Below are 22,124 nucleotides of genomic sequence, written 5' to 3' on the forward strand. Positions count from 1 at the left end.
ACTCATCCCACCTACAACATCCACTTACTTCACCAAACAAATGGATGGTGGTGATTCATTCTCAAAGTCTATAAATAGGCTTTTCCATCAAGCAAAGGAGGGAGGATTTTACATACTTTCTCTCTACCCTCAAATTGGAAGAGAATTCACATCACACCAAAGCCTTGAAGCCTCGAAACTCTAAAGCTCTCAAGCAAATCCCGAAGAATCAAGAAAGTCATCTTCGTTATCCTTCAGGATCAAGCCCCAACAGCCCTTGAAGAAACTTCCACTAATTCAAGATCGAGCCCCGACGGCCCTTGAAGAAAGTGTTCATCATTCATCATCCGTTTATCCTAAAGATCAAGCCCCGACGGCCCTTTGGATCAACAACATCAAATCTACCCATTACAAAGATAGAATCAGAGGCTAAATTTGTAGAAGAGATTGTAACCCCTAAATCATTAATACAAAATATTATTTTGTACACGTGTTCTTATCTCATTCATCGCAGGAATTCCCGTGTTTACAATAATATAAAAAAAATAAAAAATAAAAAGTGAAAAGAAAATGATTGTCAAACAACCGACATATTTACTTGAAAAGAATAGAAAATTGAAATTAATTTGATTCCTAACTTTCATGTGTTTACTAAAATATGCGGTATCAGAATCATTCTATTTTATAACTTTCTAATGTTCATTACCGCATGGAAAAATTGAGAGTAGTGTGGGTCCCACCTTAAAATATGTAACCCTAATATCCCCTTTCCTTATTTCTCTTCCTCAATTCATGACTATTCTAGTCATTTTACTTAGTACAACGATATATGTTACATTAAGAGTAGGGGGAGTTCGGCTAAGCCACACGATGTGCAATCTAATTTGGTATCGAATTCGTCATCTACGAAATTTGACCCAAATGCCTCTCAAATACAAGTAAAGAGGAATATCATTGGACTGTAGTACTAAGTGACCTAGTCATTTCGTGTAAATGAAAGATGTATCATAAGTTTACCAAATTTTGTAAGGGCTACTACAAATTTCTGAACCAAAAATGCTACCCTTACTACATATTTGTATCATCATTTGTACCACCTTTCTAATAGAAATGAGACTCACATATTTTGCTGGGCCCTAACTCTATTAGAGAAAAGATACAAATGATGGTACAAATATGTGATAAGTATACCATTACTCTTTACGGACTACTCTCCGTATATATTGCCTATGAATAATCTTATGATGAAACCTTAACTATTTGAGTAAATTAAAAATATGATCAAGATAAAAGAAAACGTAAGCTAAACTACCGTATACCATCCATACCCATGTTCTTAAGCATCCTACTTTATGAGAGAACGTGTTTCGGTTGTCGCTAAGGCTAGGGTAGTGCTTATAAATGTGAGAAGAGTATTTCTAGAGTTTGCAGTGAGCATTGAGCACAACTGTGTAAAAATGGCAGAGAGGTCGACAGAGAATAATAATAATAGATCAGCTGGAGGTGCAGGTGCAGGTGCAGGGAAGTATTTGGTGTGGGAGGACATAACGGTGGCGGTGGTGGCGAACTTGAAAAATGGTGCAACGTCGAGAAAGTTGCTAAATGGGATTAGTGGCTACGCTGAACCTGACCGGATGATGGCACTCATGGGTCCTTCAGGCTCTGGAAAATCAACCGTACTTGATGCCTTGGCTGGTATATATATTCATACATCTCCTCTCTCTATCTCGATGACAGAACCCGAAGATATTGTTTTATCGTAAAATGAATGTTATTATTCGGCTACACATGCACATACGTTATGGTGTTTGACTTGTCTAGTCGTTCCCTTCAAAACACCCTCGTCTTATAGGTTAAAATGCTTGTTTGAGCTTCTGCTTCAGGAAGAAAAATAAATAAATAAAAGAGAACTAAGAAATTATTATTAATTCAACATCAATCAGTTGGGTTAAACAGAAATAATACTAAACCATGGCCATTTATGATCTTCATGAGTAATCTAAAAATCTTGAGTAATCGATGTTTTTGCATGGAATCCAAACTAATAATGTTTATATTGATATTGTTTTCATTTATCCAAAGTCAAATTTAACATAAACAAACCTTTGTATCAAAATCATTACCAGTTTTTTTGACATGTGCTACACTAGTTGACTAAGGCAATGTGCCCGGTCTCTACATCCAAGTTTGAATTTTCTTCCTTGTATCATAAATTAAACTAAAAAATCACTTGAATAAAAAAAATATATTACAAGTTTTCCTGACATGTACTACACAAGTTAACTAAGGCAATGTGCCCCTCTTAGCAATCAAGTTTGAATTTTCTTCTTTATAACACAAATTAGATTAAAATCATGTAAATAAGTTCATTATTGGAGAGGCTTTTTCATTTGACCGAAATACGAATCAATACACCATTTTTTACATCATACCAGATAGTGTACCACTTTGTGTGGCATTGTGTTATGTGCGATATTTTGTGGATCCCCTTAAAGCATGCATCAACATGTGCAAACTGCGTGAACAATTATTAGTTACAGTAATTGGACTGTAAATGTCTGCCAACATCAGAATTCATTAGAGCATGGTTTGGGATAGACAGTTGAGGAACCGGATAAATGTGCAAACTTTGTTAATATTGCTATATTAATGGTCCAATAGATCATCCCTCATGCCTACTATGATGCATCATCTCTTACGTTGAGACCAGATCATCTTCTTTTGTGCAATTCCCGTAGAATCATGGGAAATGATATTTTTACATTTTTCTCTTTTTTGTGCATCATTTTTAATTTATTCTATTTCAAATTCTAAAAATCATTAATAAACAAAAAGTGTGAATGGAGGGGTGCGAAATCAATTTTGAACAATTTCCATTTGATATTTACTATAAGCACACAACTAAACCAAATAAACATTAACTAATTAATCAACTGGAAAATGTAATACATATAATATTTAAATTATGGGGATTTAAAAAAAATTATTTGAAACATATTATATTTTATACTTTTTTTTTTGTCAAAATAGTATATTTTATACTTCAATAATTTACTCTAAAATAGATTTTTTTTTTCTTTTTGTTATATTTTTCGCAAACATGACACTTAGGTGACATATATTCTGCTAAAATAATTGGTTTGTTCGTGTCATGTTAGCAATAATTAAAATTGACCAACGTTAATTAAGAGACATTTTAATGAATAAGCTAAAACAAAACTTCGTGGATCATCATTGGTGATCCGGTCTAACCGAATTTGTCAGTACACTAGGCTGACCCAACTCTATTAACTGGGCATCAAGCACAATTTTTAAGCCCGGTCAGGTCTGCTCTTAATCCTTACTGATAATTAATTATGCCCAGAAGTTTGAACTGATTGTAATATTCTGGTAAAAATTTCCTCATATGCATGTAATGTTTCCCTTGGATATTATCAGGGAGGCTTCCTGCAAATGTCAAAATGTCTAGGGATGTTGTACTGAATGGGAACAAAAGAAGCAGACACTACCACAGATATTGTAAGTGTAACTTTAGGACATCCTTCAAATGAACATATGACCTGCGAGTTTTGTTCTTATAATTATATGAATTAAAGACCCAAATAATGTGTGTTAATTTTTGTATGCCTGCAATATTTCAATCATATGTAACTCAAGAGGACTTTTTCCTGGGATCACTCACAGTCAGAGAAACCCTAACATATTCAGCTCATATAAGGCTTCCTTGTAAAATGACCAAAGAGGAGAAGAATGAGGTGGTAGAAAACACTATCACAAAAATGGGGCTTCAAGATTGCGCTGGAAGTAACATCGGAAACTGGCATTTGAGAGGCATAAGTAACGGAGAAAAGAGGAGACTCAGCATATGTATTGAAGTACTTACACAACCTCACGTGTTGCTGCTTGATGAACCCACCAGCGGCCTCGACAGTGCTTCCTCTTTCTTTGTGATATGAGCACTGAGAAACATTTCTCGTGATGGAAGAATAGTCATTTGCTCAATTCACCAACCTAGTATCGATGTCTTCAATCTCTTTGACGACCTGCTCCTCTTAGAAGGAGGTGAAACTGTTTATTTTGGAGAAGCAAAGATGGCTGTAAAGGTAAATATATTGATTACATAGGAGAAGCAAAACATATGGCCGTATTCTTAACCCTGTATTTCCTTTGTAAGATATTGATCGACATGTACACTAATACATTCTCAGCCTTAGAATGATTGCTTGCTAATGGTTTTACATTCTTATACTTCAGTTCTTCGCTGATGCCGGATTTCCTTGCCCAACACGAAAAAATCCTCCAGAACACTTCCTTCGATGCATTAGTTCAGACTTTGACAAAGTTCTAGCAGCTCTTATGCTATCTCAAAGGATTAATTATGTATGTGCACCCTTTTCTTTCTTTTTCTATAAAAAGGTTTAATTTTTCGTGAGTTAAAATGCTTTTGTTATTTTCTTGGCAGGCATCTACAGATTCTTTAATTTCGCAAAACAACCTGACAATAGATGAGATCAAGGGAAAGCTAATCAATGCGTACAAGTCGTCCGCATTATCAACAGATGCAAGAAAAAGGATCTGAGAAATCTTGCTCACTGTATGCAGTACTTAATTCAAACTAAATAGAAGAACGGCATACCTGTTAAGCAGAATATGTGGAAGTTAATTACTGAAAGACTGTAGGAACGTGCATTTCGTCTTTTATATTATTACTCATATATACTAGTTCCTGACCATGTCTAACCACTCTTAACATCGCAGGAAAAACCGGCAGAAAAATCAAACAAAGGAAGTAGTGCCATCTGGTGGAAGCAGCTATGCACATTGATCAGTCGATCTTCAATAAACATGTCTAGAGATATTGGGTACTATTGGTTAAGGAGTGTGTTCTACATACTAATTGCAGTGAGTGCTGGCTCTTTCTTTTTCCACATTGGAACGAACAATCAAGCAATTATTGCAAGAGGAAAGTGTGATGGTTTAATGATCTGCTTGTCTATTGGAGGCATACCCTTCGTTATTGAAGAACTAAAGGTAAAGACCGATGAATTCTTATCGAAACTAGTAATGTTAATTGTGAAATGTTGTTAGACTGTGAATCAGAAACAGTAATAATGCGATCAGTTCTACTCTGTGACAACATAAGTCTGGTTAGAAAACATTACCCAATAAAATTTAATCCCGTCTTTTTAAAATCCCATGCAAGTATTTAGGCAGGAAAGACTTGGCGGGCATTATGGGGAAGCTTTGTTTGTGCTCTCCAACTTCCTCTCCTCACTCCCTTTCGTGGTTGGCATGGCTTTCTCTTCTGGAACAATACTATACCACATGGTCAAATTTCACACAGGATTCTCTCATTACTTGTATTTTTGCATCAATCTCTTATGCTGCATTGCTGTCACAGAAGGAACCGCTTTAATTACGGCAGCACTGGTTCCCAACCTCTTGATGGCCATAGGAGTTGCAGCCGGCATAACTGTAAGCCATACCTCGATTCATTTATCCCAGTTAAAATCATAACAAGTTTTGGATAATGCTAGAGAAATTAATTTTTCCGTCAAGTAATGCTAGAGATATCAATTATTTTCTAATATTTTTTTTGTACACATAGGTATTCATGATGATGCCATCTCTTCTTTCCCGGATGATGGTTGACCTACCAAAAATCTTTTGGCGATATCCCATGTCATACCTCAGCTATGCAGCATGGTCAATACAGTTACGAAGTACTAAATATTTCCGAGATGCTATGGTCAGTAGTGCACATGAATGGTTCCTGACTGTTCATGCGTGTAATTAACAATCAGAAATTGCTCACGCGTGCATGAGTTAACCTTAGCAAAATCTAAATCCTTTCCAAATGCATCTCAACTACAGGGTCAGTACAAGAATGACATGATTGGGCTGGAATTTGACCCTCTAGTGGTTGGAGATCCAAAGCTGAAAGGTGAGGATGTACTCCTTCACTTGTATGGGATAAACCCTGAGGTTTCCAAATGGTGGGATTTGGCTGCTTTGGCATGCTTGTTACTTTGTGTCAAAGTCATCTTTTACTTGTTGCTCAAGTACAAGGAGAGAGCCTCATTGTCTATACACAAACTCTTTGCAAAAGCAACCTTCCAACACCATTCCAAGAGAGGCTCATTGAAGAAGGAGCAATTTGTCTCCTATTCCAAGAGACACACAACTCTTCATCCATTATCTTCTCAAGAGGGTCTTGGATCACCACTTCCATAGTGTGATTGACATCTTTTTCTTTCGGCTAGTGATTTTCACATTGCCACTTTCTCGTTCACTCATTCTCTTGTTCCAGTCTCTTGATTCTTATTCGATTTATCCAGTTCAAGATTCCAAACAATAAAGAAAGATGAGGAGAGTATGAGGAGACAACGGTGAGAATCACTTTGCTTTTTTTTCTTCGCTTTTTGTTAACTCTCTTTGTATAAGAATAAGGGTGAACAAATTAAAATGAAGGTTTATTAATTTCTCATTGTGAACTATAAGAAAAGAAATATTAGCCAAAAGAGCAATTTCGCACTGAGAAATTGAAAGATGGGACTTGTGAGTTCATACTTCGTAATGTAAAAGATGCTAAACCCTACTAAGATTACAATGGATGGAAATACAAGATCGGAAAATCAAATTCCGTAACGATGCATTGGCAACTCTGCATGTATGGTAATCTACAATGTAGTTGATCAATACAAGCTACAATATTGTGTAAAATGAAGGCCTTACTCAACTAGCCTGTTTGGGAAGAACAAAATTGAACCACAAAATGAGGACATCAGGCAAACTAGAATCTTGAACCTTCTCATTTATTTGCTAGAATAAATTGTCTATACTCGCTCTTCATTTTGACCCCCGATACAGTCCTACAAACAAGCATCAAACAATTAGGGTCACGAACATCCAGAAACCATGTAGATGCAAGTTATATGTGGCAACATGAATATTGAGAAAGGACTGAACATAAGCTGTCACCTCACCTAGCACAGGTAACAGTCATGCCTTTCCTCTAAACAGAAATTCTCAATTTCAAATCTTCCAAATCTCGGGATTAAAGCAAAATAAAAGAAGATAGGCATATAAAACACTTCATACCTCATACAACCGAAAAATCACTAAAGGAAATAAGAAATCAGTTTATGCAAGCTATAAGAAAATTAAAGCAATGGTAGGTAGCAAGAACTCCATGGCCTAAACAAGAAGAGCATACAACAATATGCATGCATGAACAAAACTTTTGACCAACCTGATCATTTCCTTATTTTTGAAGAACTGAACACATGGTGTACCCATAATTCCAGCTGCTTCTGCTACTTCCGGATCTTCCTCAATATCAATTTCAACAAAATGTACATTATGGTCGAATTCATCTATCACCTGACATTAGACAAAGTAAAGCACATCCTCGATTAGTGAAATATTTGGTGAATCAATGATAGACATGCTGTCACTGAAAATGTTAAAAGGCAGACAAACTTCTCTTTCCCAAGTAAACGTGCACCACCAAGAACTGAACCACAGAACTTACCTTACTAAGAATTGGCTTCAAAGTCCTACATGGGCCACATGTTGGTGCTGTATATAATACACATATAAGCCTTGGACTTTCATGATACAATTTTCGTAGGGCATACTGAAATGCAAAGACAAGAAAAGTTATTACAACTTGAACTCGGAATATAACTACTAAAAGTTCTATCATAAATAAATAATATGTGAACTCGTCAGATCATGCTAGCAAATAGGCAAAAGATCACATGCCTGGCCACGGTGCTTTGTAAGAGTAATGTCAAACCCTTCTTGAACATCCCTGCTTGAGGGTTCCTTCTTAGCCTCTTCAGTAACGGGCTGTCAAATGTAAATAGATGAGAATGATGGTTTTCATGAACAGTGATATCAAAGACTGTTACAATTGAATTTGCCAAGAAAACAAAGAGTTATTGGATTAATTCCTCAGCAGGAAAAAATAAAAGCAACACAGTTTTAGTCAATCTTTATTTTGGGAGATAATGTCACAATTACTTTCAGTAATATATGTATAATTGCTAAAAACAATGGTGGAAGAAATTAAGTAGACATGGAATTGTGCAGTGGACTTTTTAACCATACAATAATTTAAATGAAAATGATGATGTTTAATCAGAAATTTATATTACAACCAGACGACATTAAGCAATGACAGGTCTAATAGTATGAGTGTCATATATATACCTCTGAACACAGTAACATCATCCAGCAGATAAAACATAGAAAAGATAAAGTTAAACTTCAATACAAGTTATACCTGGTGAAACTCAATAATGAGATCTTTGCCCACAAGATATCTCTCAACTGATAAAGCGGCAATGCATCCAGATCCTGCCGCTGTTACGGCTTGCCTCCATTCATGGTCCTATTGAGGTACATGACAAGGGATTACAAATAGTATAAGTGATGAGTTTTGCAAATGTATAACAAATTTGGGTGATAAAAACAGGTTTCATCTTTCTTTTTATTTCTTTTCTTGGACTGCAGAACGCGGGTTTCAATTTGAATAGCTATATAATTGCTTCATGCCAAGCATGTACAGTAGATGTAATGCAGCACAAAAGAACCCAATGGAGAAAAAACACCTTTTCAAACACGCCTATCTGATGCACTTAATAATTCATAACTTTTTTGTTGTTAAAGAACATAATAGGTAGGCATCACCTTTCATGATGCTGGTCATAATTCTAAATGAATATAATAGCCTACATATAGAGTTTCTGGTGAAACTCAATCACTATGTTTCTTCATGAATTTCATGCTATCAAAATTATAGCATACACACTAAAAGTTAAAGCAAATTGTAGCACGCACCAGTTTCAGTCAAGTTATAGCATATTTCCCGATTGATCCTACAAGTTCTACTAAATTCTTCAGTATATCCAACAACCAAGTTATATATACTGATTTCAGTTTGTCATCATTGACCTTAAAAGTACAATATCTGTATGTACAATGAGGCTGCAGCCTAAAGTGAGGCATACAGAAAACATAGGTCCTGAAAGGTCCAGAGCGATTTTATAAACTGTATCGATATAAAAAGGTTAAGTTTTGGTCGGATTACCTGTACATCTCCAGCAGCGAATACACCTTCAACTGAAGTTTTTGCAGTGCCCTCCTCTACTAAGACATAGCCAGAGCTGTCAAGTTCAACTTGGCCTTCCAACAACTGGCTATTTGGCGAATGACCGATACCATAAAATAACCCTTTTGCTTCAATCACGGATTTCTCCCCACTATCAAGTTTTCGAATTAAAATTCCAGACATCTGCCCCTTCGTATTGCTAATGATGTCCACAGCCTCTGTGTTGAAGTGCAAGGTGATATTTGGGTTGTTGTACACTCTGAAACATTCGCGATAAGCAACCTGTTAAACAAACATTTAGGGAGTTGAAAACTCACACATACATTAGTGTTAATTCCATCACCATCAAGCCAGCCAATCAGAATCTACAAAACAAAAATAAGTATCCTGAGATGAACTTTTGTCCACGGCTAAGCAATTAAGGAATGACTTAAAAGAACAATGAACATGCTACTGCTAATTACTGTGCATCCCATTGCGGCTGAGCTATAAAATATTGGCATTGTGTAGATAATACACAGCTACAATGGAAAATTTTCGACATGAATCATTGAAAATTATCTTAAGGTATAAAGCATTTCTTTTCCAGTCCTGAACAAAAAAGCAGCTCTGTTCTAACATGAATTATTTTCTAAATCAAAAAGAAAATAGATGTAAACAAGCTTGACGGAAACAGAAGAAAGAAGCTTATAACAAGAATAAATGACTTTCATAAACCAATCTTCAGGCCTTTTCCAAAACTACTAGAAACTACCTCAACTGATTAGATCTATCACAGGCATTTTATCATCAGACAGATAGCACTTGAGATGGTAAACTACAGTACACTCACTAATTATTCAACACATTTCTTTTCTTGCGAAAAGTACCAATGTGCATATGGAAGTAGAGGGACAATCAAAATTTTGATGAGTATGTAATTTAAGAAAAATTCCACCATGCTTAAATTTAAATGAACAAATATAATGTTCCTGGATGAAAAAACTAGAATTTTATTAAAATGGTTACTACAATATATATTCAACCATCAGACACGAGACACAGAGGAAAAGAAATGTAATTAGATGAGAAAGTAAGCACAACAAACAAACAACTCACTTAAATATATTAGTGGTGTGCACACATGTCTAAATAATTCGCAGTGACCAACCATACAAGTGGAATATAGATGATTTCCCATAACAACATCAGAATATAAATGTTAAGAAAAGTTTAATTAATACTAACCTGTCTTGCATTGCTCTAGAAGCCCTTAGTTGATCTCTGCGCACAAGTAGATGAATATGACGAGCATATTTCGTGAGGTATAAAGCTTCCTCTGTAGCTGTATCACCCCCTCCAACGACAGCAAGAACTTGGCCCTTAAACAATGGTGATGCTCCATCACAAATTGCACAAGCACTAATTCCCCTACTCCAAAATTCATCTTCACGGGGAATCCTGAGCCGTTTTGCAGTAGCTCCTGTGGCAAAAATTAGACTGTTGCACTTAACCTGAAATGAAAATGCAAAATTAAGAACCAGATAATAAGTAGAACATATGATTATCATTCAGCACACAGTCAAAGTGCAGGTTACCATCATGGAAAGAGACACATCGTAAATTAGAAACAAAGAAAAAAAGAAGCTAAGCACTAAAGTTATGAAATCAATAAAGTCACAAAAAGTTGTATCCAATAATACTGATAAAACTTTGGAACTTATAAATCCTCTCTATCAACCAATCAATCTAGCGCACTGGCTGAAAATATGGAAGCTGATCCATCAGCCATTGATCAATAAATCTGTGCATTGTCCAGCCAATCCCCGTCACAGATGTGCACATTTGAAGCTGTCCTTAAATGTATGTTATATATAAAATGCTATCATAAAATTTTGACACATTGTAAATTAGAGACAAAGAAAAAAAGAATCTAGGCACTCAAGTTATGAAATCAATGAAGTCATGAAAATCTGTATCCAATAATACTGATAAAACTTTGGAACTTATAAATCCTATCTATCTATCAACCAATCTAGCGGACTGGCTGAAAATATGCAAGCTGATTTATCAGCTTGATCACTAAACCTGTGCATTGTTCAGCCAATCCCTATCACAGCTGTCCATATTTGAAGCTGTCCTTAAATGCATGTTATATATAACATGCTATCAAAAAATTTATACACTTTTCTTTTTTTCAGAAGAATAAGAACATACTTCTTTAGGCATGCATAAATTATTTTAGGCTCATTGTCCCTTCTCGAAAATGAATGGCATTCATAGCTCGAATTGTAAGTGAGATGAAACGAATTCAATTTAAATCTAGTTTTTTTTAGGAAAATCACATTCATCTAGCAATTAGTATCACTTTTGACACCGCAGAAAGACCATCTCAAGAAGTTCAAAAGAAGCCAATTAAAATCAGCGAAAAGTGTAGTATTGTACAAGCATTTAAAAGTTACAGATGCCTAAGAACAGAACTTGTGCAAAACAATATATCACCTTACGTTCACTGCTCTCGACAGTAAAAGGTCTAGTTTTGACATCAATAGACTCAACATCTTCTTGGTACAACTCTGCTCCCCACCGCTCCGCTTGTTTCCGCATCCTACACAACACACAAACAAACAATGCTGAGCTTCTTAATCCCCATTCCAGTTGACATTGCAGCTTCCTTAATTAGTCCCACACAGACAATTGGACAATTGGGAATTCAAATCAAGTCAAACGCAGTCATACTTCTCACTAGCTCGATTTACCTCTCCATTAAATCCGGACCAGTAATCCCCTCTGGGAATCCCGGGAAGTTCTCAACTTCAGTAGTGGTCATCAACTGTCCTCCCGGACCGGATTGGTACCCCTCGAACACCAGCGGCTTCAAATTCGCTCGAGCTGCGTATATTGCCGCCGTGAATCCAGCCGGACCTGATCCAATTATCACTACATTCTCGATTGCATTTTCTGTGCACGAAACCAATAAACTTCCATCTTTACTCAACCATCAATTTGTACACAACTACAACTAACAAATTGAAAAATCAACCACAAACAAACACAGAAAACTGCACTTCTAGAGAGAGAGAGAGAGTTGAGGGGACCTGGGGAGGCAGGGGGGGACTCGGAGGAAGCTCGGAGGGGGCGGGAGCGGGAGCGGAGACAGAGGGAGGGTGGGCGGCGGCGGGAGGGCAGGGAGGCGCGGAGGTAGAAGAGAGTGTGGTGAGGAGGAGGAGGGAGGAGGGAGGACATGATGGTGGTGACTCGGTGAGTCGGAACGGGTGGGAAGCCGGTTCCTATCTTTACACCTGCAGCCATTTGTTTGAGACCATACAAATTACAATGGACTTGCTGTTATATGCTTTCGATTGCTTCCTCCTGATTCTGTTTTTGTTTTTTGGGAGCTGTGGCGGGGCAGCTCAGGGTTATCCTTACTCGCTCGCCTGCAAAAACCATCCACGCGCTTCTTTTTTTTCAATTAGGTTAATTTCAATTTACTACCCTGAAGTTTTTTGGTTTTCAACATTTAATACATGAAGTTTTTTTTATCCCAGAGTGGTACATAAAGTCATAATTTTGGGACACTTTCATACATCCCTTAAATTTGTTGTTAAATCAGCCGTTAACTGGTGACGTGGCGCTCACGTGGACAATGACTAGGCATCAAGTGTCAAAACAGGCCCACGTGGAAATTTAAAAAAAAAAAAACAAAACAAAACCATCATCTCCTACCTCTTTCCCCCACCCTCCACCCCAATCCCAGCCAACCAACCTTTATTCTATCCTACCTTACGCCCTTCCCTTGTAAGAATCATAGCCACACATCCCTTAATCAACAAACCAAACCTCCAATTTCTTTGATACATAACCTAGCCATGCGGTTGACAGAGCTCCGATTGAACCTTAAACCTTCACACTTTGGTTTTAAGAAGACAAAAAGCCCTAGATTTATTAAAATCGTCGTTGCTCTGGCGACTCAGGAACTCGGCGTTGTCTAACAGCCTAGCAACGACCGTCATGGAAATGCAACGGTGTAGTTTCGGGCACCACGCAGACCGTCGACCACCAATCTCACCGCAATCATGTTCATATTCGCAAGTCTAGGAGGTTTCTAGATCCTGCACGTTTTACGGAGGAAGGGTTAGGGGGAATATGGGGTAGTGAAGACGATGGGTTTTGGGAGAGGGAATTGAAGGTGGGTGTGCTGAAAGGGTGTGCAAAGTAAGGGTGGGCAAACAATCCTGGACTCGCGGGTCGGGGGCTGGTACATGCGGTTTAGGGCGGGTATGAGGCGGATCCAAAAATTTGAAACACAAAACGAGGCAGGGCAAGGCAGGTCTATGAAATTATAGGGGCGAGACAGGTCCAAAAATAAGAAAGAATGGGCCCCTGGCCCGGCCCGTTTGTAGCATAGGATAATGTATTGTGCATTAAAGTGACGCCATGGCCCTCGATTTACAAGGTAACCCACCAAATTGGACCAAATTTAGGAGGCCCTCAAGAAGGTCTCTGGAACCATCAGTTATTTAATTAAATCAACTCTCCAGCATTTTCCCATTTTCCATTCATAAACTTCACAGTTCCAACGATAAAATCGTATATGGATCTCCAAGTTCAACAAACACGAGCTCATACTTTCCACTTTCCCTCTCCCCTTAAAAATGGCAACCAAATTGGGTTCCTTCAAGTACAATTTCTAGGAAAAGAGAAAGCTCTTGCTCTCCGTCCAGAAGGGCTACTCCAAGCTCGGCTTTGTCCACATCGAGGAGCAAGAGCTGTCGAGGTCTCCCCGCTACTGCACTTTCTGATCAGTCTTTGACCGAATCGTCGGCTGGTGCTGAACTGTGCAACATGTCTTAAGCTGGGCGGTTCAGATGGGTCAGTCCGATCCGCAAAATATGGTCTTCACGGGGAAGATGGGTCTGGCGTTGATGATCGTCTCGCTGCTCATCTTCCTTAAAGAGTCGTTCAAGTAGCTCAGCCATTACTCCGTCTAGGCAATTCTTACCGTTGTGGTGGTGTTCGAGTTCAACATAGGTAAATTGCTGTTAGTATTTGGGTCCATTCTCTTCATTTTTTGCGCTTATTTAGCAATTTTCTCATCTGGGTCTTCGTCAAATTCAATTACACATGTGAGTTCACACTTGAGAGCTTGTGTCGAGTTCTCGACAGCAATCACCCAAACCATCATCTCACAACCACCACGACTACACCACTCTTAAGCTCTTGCTGAAGTCGCTGGATCATCAGATCTCGGTCGTTGACCACCCAATATGGTCCAACTCGGGCTATTCCGCGGCATTCTTGACTCAATCATCTACCTCATCGCCACGATCTAAGACTCGGATATACTCTCATGGTCGTCGACTTATCCGTCGTTGTTGCGCATGTGGGTTTCTTTTGGAGCATGTCACTCTTCCTCTCCCTGACTCGCCTTCTCCTATCTCCTTGACTTGTCTTTTCTGGGCTTTTTTTATGGTTCTGATTTTGTGTTGGTTGGGTTTTTTTATGGTTCTTATTTGTCGTCTTTTCTTCTTTCCCAAATGACTAAGGAAGACGGCTTGAATGGTCTGAGCTGCATCTGGGTTGTCGTGGAGGAAACGAGCTCGATGATTAAGGAAGACGACTTGAACAACGTCATCCTTTTTTGTGATGACGAAAAAAAATGTAATAGGAACCGGGTTAGGTCTGGTTCTAAAACTCTAAAGCTTTCTACCCAGCCCAACCCACCCTGTTACATTTTAAAACGGGTAGGTTCGGTTCCTTCAAATTTGGGCCCGGCCCAGCCCGTGCCCAGCCTTAGTTCAGAGGAAAGAAGGAAGGGAGGGGGTCGGGGTTGAGGTAGGGGACACCCCATAATTTTTTTTTTTAATATTTATATGGGCCCCTATGACATGTGGTGCCTAATCATTGTCCACGTGAGCACCACGTCACCAGTTAATGGCTAATTTAATAGCACACTTAACGGATGTATGAAAGTGTCCCAAAATTATGACTTTATGTACTACTCTGGGATAAAAAAACTTCAAATATTAAATGTTGCAAAACCAAGAAACTTCAAGGTAGTAAATTGAGATTAACCCTTTTCAATTTTAGTAATAGAAGTGTTTAAAATTCAATACGGCCAATTTTTAATGGAAATGTATAATAAGTCACAAAAATACATGGAAATAGGGTAAAGTCTTAGAGAAACTTTTAAGTTTAGACTAAAATTGACAAATACCGTCGATATTTCTAACACAACTGTTAAATACGGGGAAAACTTTTATATTTCGTCTGAACCAATGTTTGACAGTGCCTAAAGTTTCGTTTTAAATTTCCATAATTTCCATCAAAAGCAATCAATATTCGATATATCCGTCGATATTTTCACAAATTTACATATTGATATTTTCACTAATATTTTAAACACTGGTAATAACTCTTTTTTTTCCTTTTTATTTTTATTTTGGATAGAAAATGCATGGTTAGAAAAGACTAAGAAATCAGTACATCTTTCAGTTGGATGTATTTTTGGGTAACCACCACCCCCCCCCCCCCGGCGACGGCTAAGTCCATATCTCAGCAACCTCCTCCAAATCATCTTAGATCAGTCGTGTGCACCCATCCTCCACCTCCTCCTATGCACCCATCTCCACCTCATCCGCACACCCATCTTCCCATCTTCCGCTCCCCCAACCCGAGCCCAACCTGCAACCTAGAAAGAAGGAAAAAAAAAAAAACCAGCGCACCCACCCTCCGCCTTAAATCCACACTCATCGGGGAAGAAGGGATCTAGGTTGCAGGGAAAAAGAGATGGGTTTTTTCTTTTCTTTTCTTTTCTGGGTTACAAGAAGTGGGTGCGAAGGAGGAGGTGGAGGATGGGTGCATGGTGGGTTTGGGGAAGACATGAGGGGGAAGAAAAGGGTAGGTTGCAAGGAAATGGGGGTCAGGGAAGATGAAGATGGGTGTTTTTTTTTTCCTCTCCTCTTCTTCTTTTAGGTTGTAGGTTGGGTGGGTGGGGGGGGGGGGTTGTGGGTTCAGCTTTTGTTTTTTATTTTTTTTAATTTTAATTTAGAAGATTCAAGTTTTTAAAAAACAAATTTAAAAATTATTTTTTTTGCCATGTGGCATACATTTGGCAACCACGTAGTACAAATGTGGCAGTCACGTCAGCACTTAATGAATCAATGGATGGAAAATGTAATGGATGTATTATTTTGAAATAAAATAATACGTGAGGTATGAAAATAAAATGTTTTAAAGATGTTGTATGAGGTTGTAATAGACCTCAAACATGAGGGGCTACTATGTAATTTACCCTAAAAAAATCATCTACTAACTTTATTTAATGATAAGGACAAAAAAATAATTAAAAAAAACCCAACTTGTGCTGGGGTGCATGCCCACCCTTTCCTTTCCACACTCCACTTTTTTCTCCCACCTTTTCTCCCATTGTCAACTACCCATTGTCAGCTACATTAATACATTTTTTTTTTATTTGTGCTTAGAATAAGAAAAATACTTCAAATTGAATTACATTATCCAGTTTTATTTTTGTGGTGTTGTTTCCCAATAGTAGTTATGATGACAAGAAACTTTCAAAGTTCTTGGAACACAAGGTGGTACACTTTATACAAGTTGTGAGATTCTTGTGTTAAAAAATTAATAACATAAAAAATAAAATTTTCTACCACTTACATAATAACACGTGGTATACCATTTGTGTTACAGACACAAGGACAAATTCTCCAAGATGACACCCAACCTCAAGAAATTGGATGGAGAGCTACATTTATTAATGTAGGTATGTAAAAGTAATTGAAAACAACTTTTTAGATATAATTATTGAGAACATAATCTTCTCAAGGTTTTGATCTACATAGTCACTTCTGGGTTCATCGTTTTCGGCAGAATGGGTGCTTTTGCAAGACCAAAAAGGGTCCAAGTTTCAAACCTTATGAAACTGAACCAAGAATTAAACACTATTTATAAAACTTCGCCAATAAGTAGACACTATTCATGAAACTAAACCGATAAGTAGACACTATTTATGAAACTTGATCAATAAGTAGACACTATTTATGAAACGAAAAATAAGAACTAGGCATTATTTCTAAAACTAAACCAATAGGTGCAAACTATTTATGAAACTGGACTATACACTATTTATGAAATTGGAGTAAGAACCAGACAATATTTATGAAACATGACCAAGCATGGGCGGATCTATATAGGGACCCGGGAGGTCCCGGGACCCTCTGGAAGCCCGAAGAAACACTTGTTATCGACCTTCAAGACCCTCCAACAATTTGGGCAGGTGCAGTTGAGAGGTTTGTTGCCTCCATGGATGTGCATGCAACATTGCTTATAACAAAAAATAAGAGGTTTCTAATTTTTGTTTTAAAAGATCTAGCCGAAACGACAGAGATTTTTAGCCAGGTAATTATAAAAGATTTAAAAACTAAAATATCTCTGTTTTTTTTTATATAGAGCCCGAGAACCCCGGTCCTTTCTAGTATCCCCAAATTATATTTAAGAACTCCCAACCCCAAATCGTCGCAACCTCCCAACTATAAACTCAAGTTACCCCATCCCCCAGCACAATTTGCCGTTCCACCACCTCTAGCTACCTAATTTTATTTCTTCCAAATTCATTTAAGTTTTTTAATCCCAGACTCTAGTCTCAACTCCCAATTGTAATATATATGTTACATTAACAAATTTCATCTTTGTAGAGTCATTAATTAATGCATTATGTTGCTGAGGAGAATTTGTTGGTTTTATTACCTTTGAGATTAATCTTGATTATTATTATTATTATTATTATTATTATTATTATTATTATTTTAAAGCGAGACAACTAGTGACAAGTCATGGTTATCCACCCCTTTTAGGGGCCTGGAAGACTCACAGAGGCATTTCAGCTTTCTCCTGACCATGGTCAAGTAGACTCACCAGCTTGTAGCCTTGAACCCCGGACCTCCCTGTTTTTAGTATTTTGAGAGTCGAAATTTGTGTCCTTACTACTGGGCCACTTGATGTGGTTGATTAATTTTGATTATTCAATGAACCAAATTCAATAAAAAATAATGATATGGAACCAAACTAGTCTAATATTTTTTTTTTTTGAACTTTTATCTTGGGACCCCCAATCTTGAAATCCTGGATCCACCACTGTGACCAAGAAGCACTATTTATGAAAGTGGACCAATAACTAGACACTATTTATGAAAACGGACAAGAAAGAGACATTATTTATAAAACTGTACCAATTACTATACATTATTTATAAAACTGAATCCAATAACTAGGCATTATTTACGAAACATGACCAAGAACTAGACACTATTTATGAAAGTGGACAAAAAACTAGGTACTATTTATGAAATTGTACCAATAAATAGTATAGTACCGTTTAGTTTCATAAATAGTGCAGTTTCATAAATAATGTTCAGTTTCATGAACAGTGTACAGGTCCCGCGCGTCAAGTTTATTTTTTTTTATTGTATCCTTTTCATTAAAATTTAAGGTTTTTTTGTCCTTTTTATTAAAATTTAAGGTTTTTCATTAAAATTTAATTCTTTTTCATTAAATAAAGTTATAGCATGGTTTTTTGTTAAAACAAACTTAGCTAAAGCCATTTTCATAAAAGTTTCCTATTATTAATACTCAAATATAAATCAATAAATAATCATCAACAACTAAAATACAATGAGAATGAAGAAAATGAAGGTAATAGTCAACTGCTCCTATGATCGTATACGTGGGGGCACTAGTGTTTTTCCACGCTGAGTTGTAAAATCTCAGCATCAAAATAAAAAGGTTTTGTAGTTGAATATTTTACATTGTTTTAGAATAACAAAAATGTTTATTGTTAAAGAAAAGGGTAAGATTTGAAGCTGTTACATTTGTTTACGTGCAATGAGAGTTGCAAACCAAAGATACATTTGTAAAAACTCGACACTCTATCTATGAAGATTGATGTTAGGCTATATGCATAATATAACATTTCATACTTGACATTCATATGTCGAAAAATGAGAAAAGTTTTCCATCAAATATTTAAATTAAAGAGGTGAATCCATGCAAAGATCATGAGCATTTATACAAAATTATTACATAAATTGTTTGAACATTCATTCATCATATATATGCGCAGGACATATTATGATGAGCATAGGGAATTTGGAGACATATAAGGAGGTGCGTTTTTTGAAGGACTATGAGATACATGTGGAAAAATGGAGCGAGTAGAGTTGAAGCTCCAACAAGGAAGTAGTGTTGGCACATCTGTAAAACCAAGTTGAGTTGTATCCCATGTTCCAAACGACACTCGTTAACCTCGATAATTGCGCAGTCCATGACGATGGCATCTTTGGTGAGTCATTTTGCTCATCAAATAAATCATACACAACCCACGGATTTAGGCGTCTATTGTATAATATTGTCCATTTTACATCCCCTAAATTCAAGGGTTGTGTATAGGGGTGGACACTCTCTTGGGTTGGGTTATAAATTTTAATAATTTACATTCTAATAAAATTCCGATTACTCGTTTAATAGGTGGGTTGAGTTCGATTGAAGTATTAATAATCCGATTGAAATCATTTCATCTAAATATTAACAATTCTCAAACATACATGTGTATTATAGAGAATCTAATAGTTATAAAACACACGTGTTTAGTTATATTTTATTAATTCAATGATGAAATTTAAATATTAGTTACTAAGGAGTGATCTACAATGTGGTACACATGATTTAAGTCCAATATGACATACATTTTAGATTATTTGTCATTCATGTTCTCTTTAGGAATAAGAAATTAAGTAAATAAACACTACCTGTGAAACCGCCTAACCCAACCCACTTTAGAATGGTTTGGGTAGGGTGGTTTACCCAATTTCTTGAGTGAAAATGGATAGTGTCAACCTAAACCTATTGGGTTGACCCACGGATTGAAATGCAACCTGACCAATCCACCCAAAGCTCACCTCTAGTTGTGTATGAATTCATTTTGGATCTATTTTTCACTCACTATAGCTTGAAATTACCCATTTTACCTCTTATTAAACTTTTGGGCTCGATGTACATGGAATAACATTTGGACTGATAGTTTTTCATCATGAGTTGGTTATTCTTTTTCAGCTACGTACTAATAGACAAATATCAAATTCGAATTTTTTTGAAAGTTCTATGCTTGATATTGCCGTTGCAAGTGGAGAAGGTATTTTCCCAAAAAATCCCTATCAGTTAACACCTCATTGCAAATTTGAGTACGAATTGGATTCGACGGACTTTAGAATTGTACTCTTCTACAAACTTAAAGTCCCGAAATTGAAGAATAAGTCAATCGTGCCTCGCCTGCGATAGTTGTATAAACACTTGGTGGGCAAAAAATCGGTCAGGCCTTTCCAGGGAGCATAAGGGTCCTCTTCCGCAAGGTACTCCATCTGTAGGCATCATGTATATGTTTCCTAATATAGATCATACCGAGTGCTTTGTCAAAATCGTTGGATGCAGTATCAACATCGATCATAGCTCTTAGGTTCATGGCAGTTAGGTGGAGCTTCACGCTTGTACCCAGTTAAAGTAGTTTGAACCGAATACCTTCAAAACGGTAAAGTCAAGTTTGTTTAAATTTGACATTCTGGTATGCATGGAATCAATGTTACGGGTATAGGTCCTCCAAAGTAATAGATGTTGACATGGATGGTCTAACAAATCTAATTAATCATGGAGATTAAGTGACCTCATTACATGAGTGGTGCGCATTATGGAGATAAAATCTCTAAGGCATGCTATAGAACTCCATGTTTGAGTTTTAGGATGAACCTCTCTGGTTCATAAGAGCAATTCCACCGGAGTGGAATTTGCCCAGGACCCAGGAGAAAAACAGGGCCAGCACCCTGTCAACCAAGTCCACCCCTCAATTTGACTGGTACCCAGCCCGAGCTGGGCAAGAGCCCAGCCCAAAACAGACTGAGCAAGAAGCTGGGCAGTTTGCCTGGCGCGTGCGCTTCACGCAGGCGCTGCCGCGAGTAGCCGACAGGGCTGTCAGCCCACTTGTGCTCCGGATCCCATCAGCGACGTGGCATTCTTATATCCGTTGGATTTCCAACGGCTAGTTTTTCTAGACCGTTGGATTTCCAACGGTAAAAAAAATTTAAATTTTACTTTTAAAATATTCCGTCCGATCACAGATCAACGGTCCACGTTAATTAACTAATTAAAATTTATTAAAACATACAGAAAAAATATTAAAAAATACATAAAATTTTAAAAAAATTTTATTTATTTTTTCTATAAATACCTAACTCTCATCTTCCACCTTACACCACATTTCAATATTTTCTACACTTTCTACCAAAGCTTTTATATACTTTTTGTGTGAAAAAAAAATACCAAAAAACTTGTGGTTGAAGAATAAAGTGTATTTGATGAGTTTATGTAATTTCATTTTAGTGTGTTTTTTTTTTTAGTTTATTTGATGAGTATGTAATTTTATTTTAGTGTGTATTTTTTTTTAAGTTTATTTGAAATTTTATCTGAAATTGGTTAAAAATCTTATCCGAAATAAACTTAAAAAAAAAAACACACCAAATAAATGCGCTGGGTACCAGCGCATTTTTTTAGGGGTGGAGATGCCTTGGCCTATTACTATTCACTCCAGTCTATTACTGTTCATTTGAGTGGATAAATGCGCTGGGTGCTGGCGCAAAGTCCTTAGGGGTGGAATTGCTCTAATGTATTTCACAATACAAGACTTTCATATATATATATATACACACACACACACACACACACACACATATATATATATGTCAATTTAAAAAAAACATAAACAATTTAGGGAATGTTATTGGCACTCAAAAATTTTATTTTGCTCTCCTCACAAGTATATTTTTCAAGTCCTTAGAGTACCAATAACAATTTCCACAATTTATCGCATCACATATAAACCCAATTAATTATGTTCATGTGAGGGGAGGCTGAGCAGCTCACAATAGACCTCATCGAGGCCTGGGTAAAAATCAGCCCGAGAAAAAGTAAAAAAAAAACAGGCTGTCCC

The 22,124-nt window shown here is 37.0% G+C and overlaps 2 protein-coding genes and 1 pseudogene across 2 annotated transcripts; 2 read left to right on the forward strand and 1 right to left on the reverse strand.

Moving 5' to 3' along the window:
* LOC103413618 (ABC transporter G family member 12-like) overlaps nt 1-6,271 on the forward strand; it is a 45,217-nt pseudogene extending 38,946 nt beyond the window's left edge.
* On the forward strand, nt 3,982-4,680 carry LOC103449784 (ABC transporter G family member 12-like). The gene is made up of 3 exons (XM_070809922.1): nt 3,982-4,082; nt 4,234-4,359; nt 4,442-4,680. Exons 1-3 carry the CDS (start codon nt 4,071-4,073, stop codon nt 4,556-4,558), a joined length of 255 nt encoding a protein of 84 aa, XP_070666023.1. The 5' UTR covers nt 3,982-4,070; the 3' UTR covers nt 4,559-4,680.
* A 219-nt stretch (nt 6,272-6,490) lies between the features above and the next one.
* LOC103449765 (NADPH-dependent thioredoxin reductase 3) lies at nt 6,491-12,492 on the reverse strand. The gene is made up of 10 exons (XM_008389091.4): nt 12,175-12,492; nt 11,836-12,037; nt 11,579-11,684; nt 10,325-10,590; nt 9,077-9,356; nt 8,270-8,377; nt 7,747-7,833; nt 7,514-7,618; nt 7,232-7,362; nt 6,491-6,851 (listed from the first exon to the last, which is right to left on the reverse strand). The coding sequence occupies exons 1-10, from the start codon at nt 12,386-12,388 to the stop codon at nt 6,791-6,793; spliced, it is 1,560 nt and encodes a 519-aa protein (XP_008387313.2). The 5' UTR covers nt 12,389-12,492; the 3' UTR covers nt 6,491-6,790.
* Between the last annotated feature and the right edge of the window lie 9,632 nt (nt 12,493-22,124).

This window comes from Malus domestica, chromosome 12 (assembly GCF_042453785.1).
Source record: "Malus domestica chromosome 12, GDT2T_hap1".
Taxonomy (NCBI): Eukaryota; Viridiplantae; Streptophyta; class Magnoliopsida; order Rosales; family Rosaceae; genus Malus; species Malus domestica.

Excerpts from the sequence above, each read along its gene's own strand:
- LOC103449765 (XM_008389091.4), bottom strand. The coding sequence starts at position 12,388 with ATGGCTGCAGGTGTAAAGATAGGAACCGGCTTCCCACCCGTTCCGACT. Across the intron at positions 8,378-9,076 it reads TCGCTGCTGGAGATGTACAG|GACCATGAATGGAGGCAAGC; the intron begins GTAATCCGACCA and ends GTACCTCAATAG. Across the intron at positions 7,619-7,746 it reads TTACAAAGCACCGTGGCCAG|TATGCCCTACGAAAATTGTA; the intron begins GCATGTGATCTT and ends TTTGCATTTCAG.
- LOC103449784 (XM_070809922.1), top strand. Across the intron at positions 4,360-4,441 it reads TATCTCAAAGGATTAATTAT|GCATCTACAGATTCTTTAAT; the intron begins GTATGTGCACCC and ends TTTTCTTGGCAG.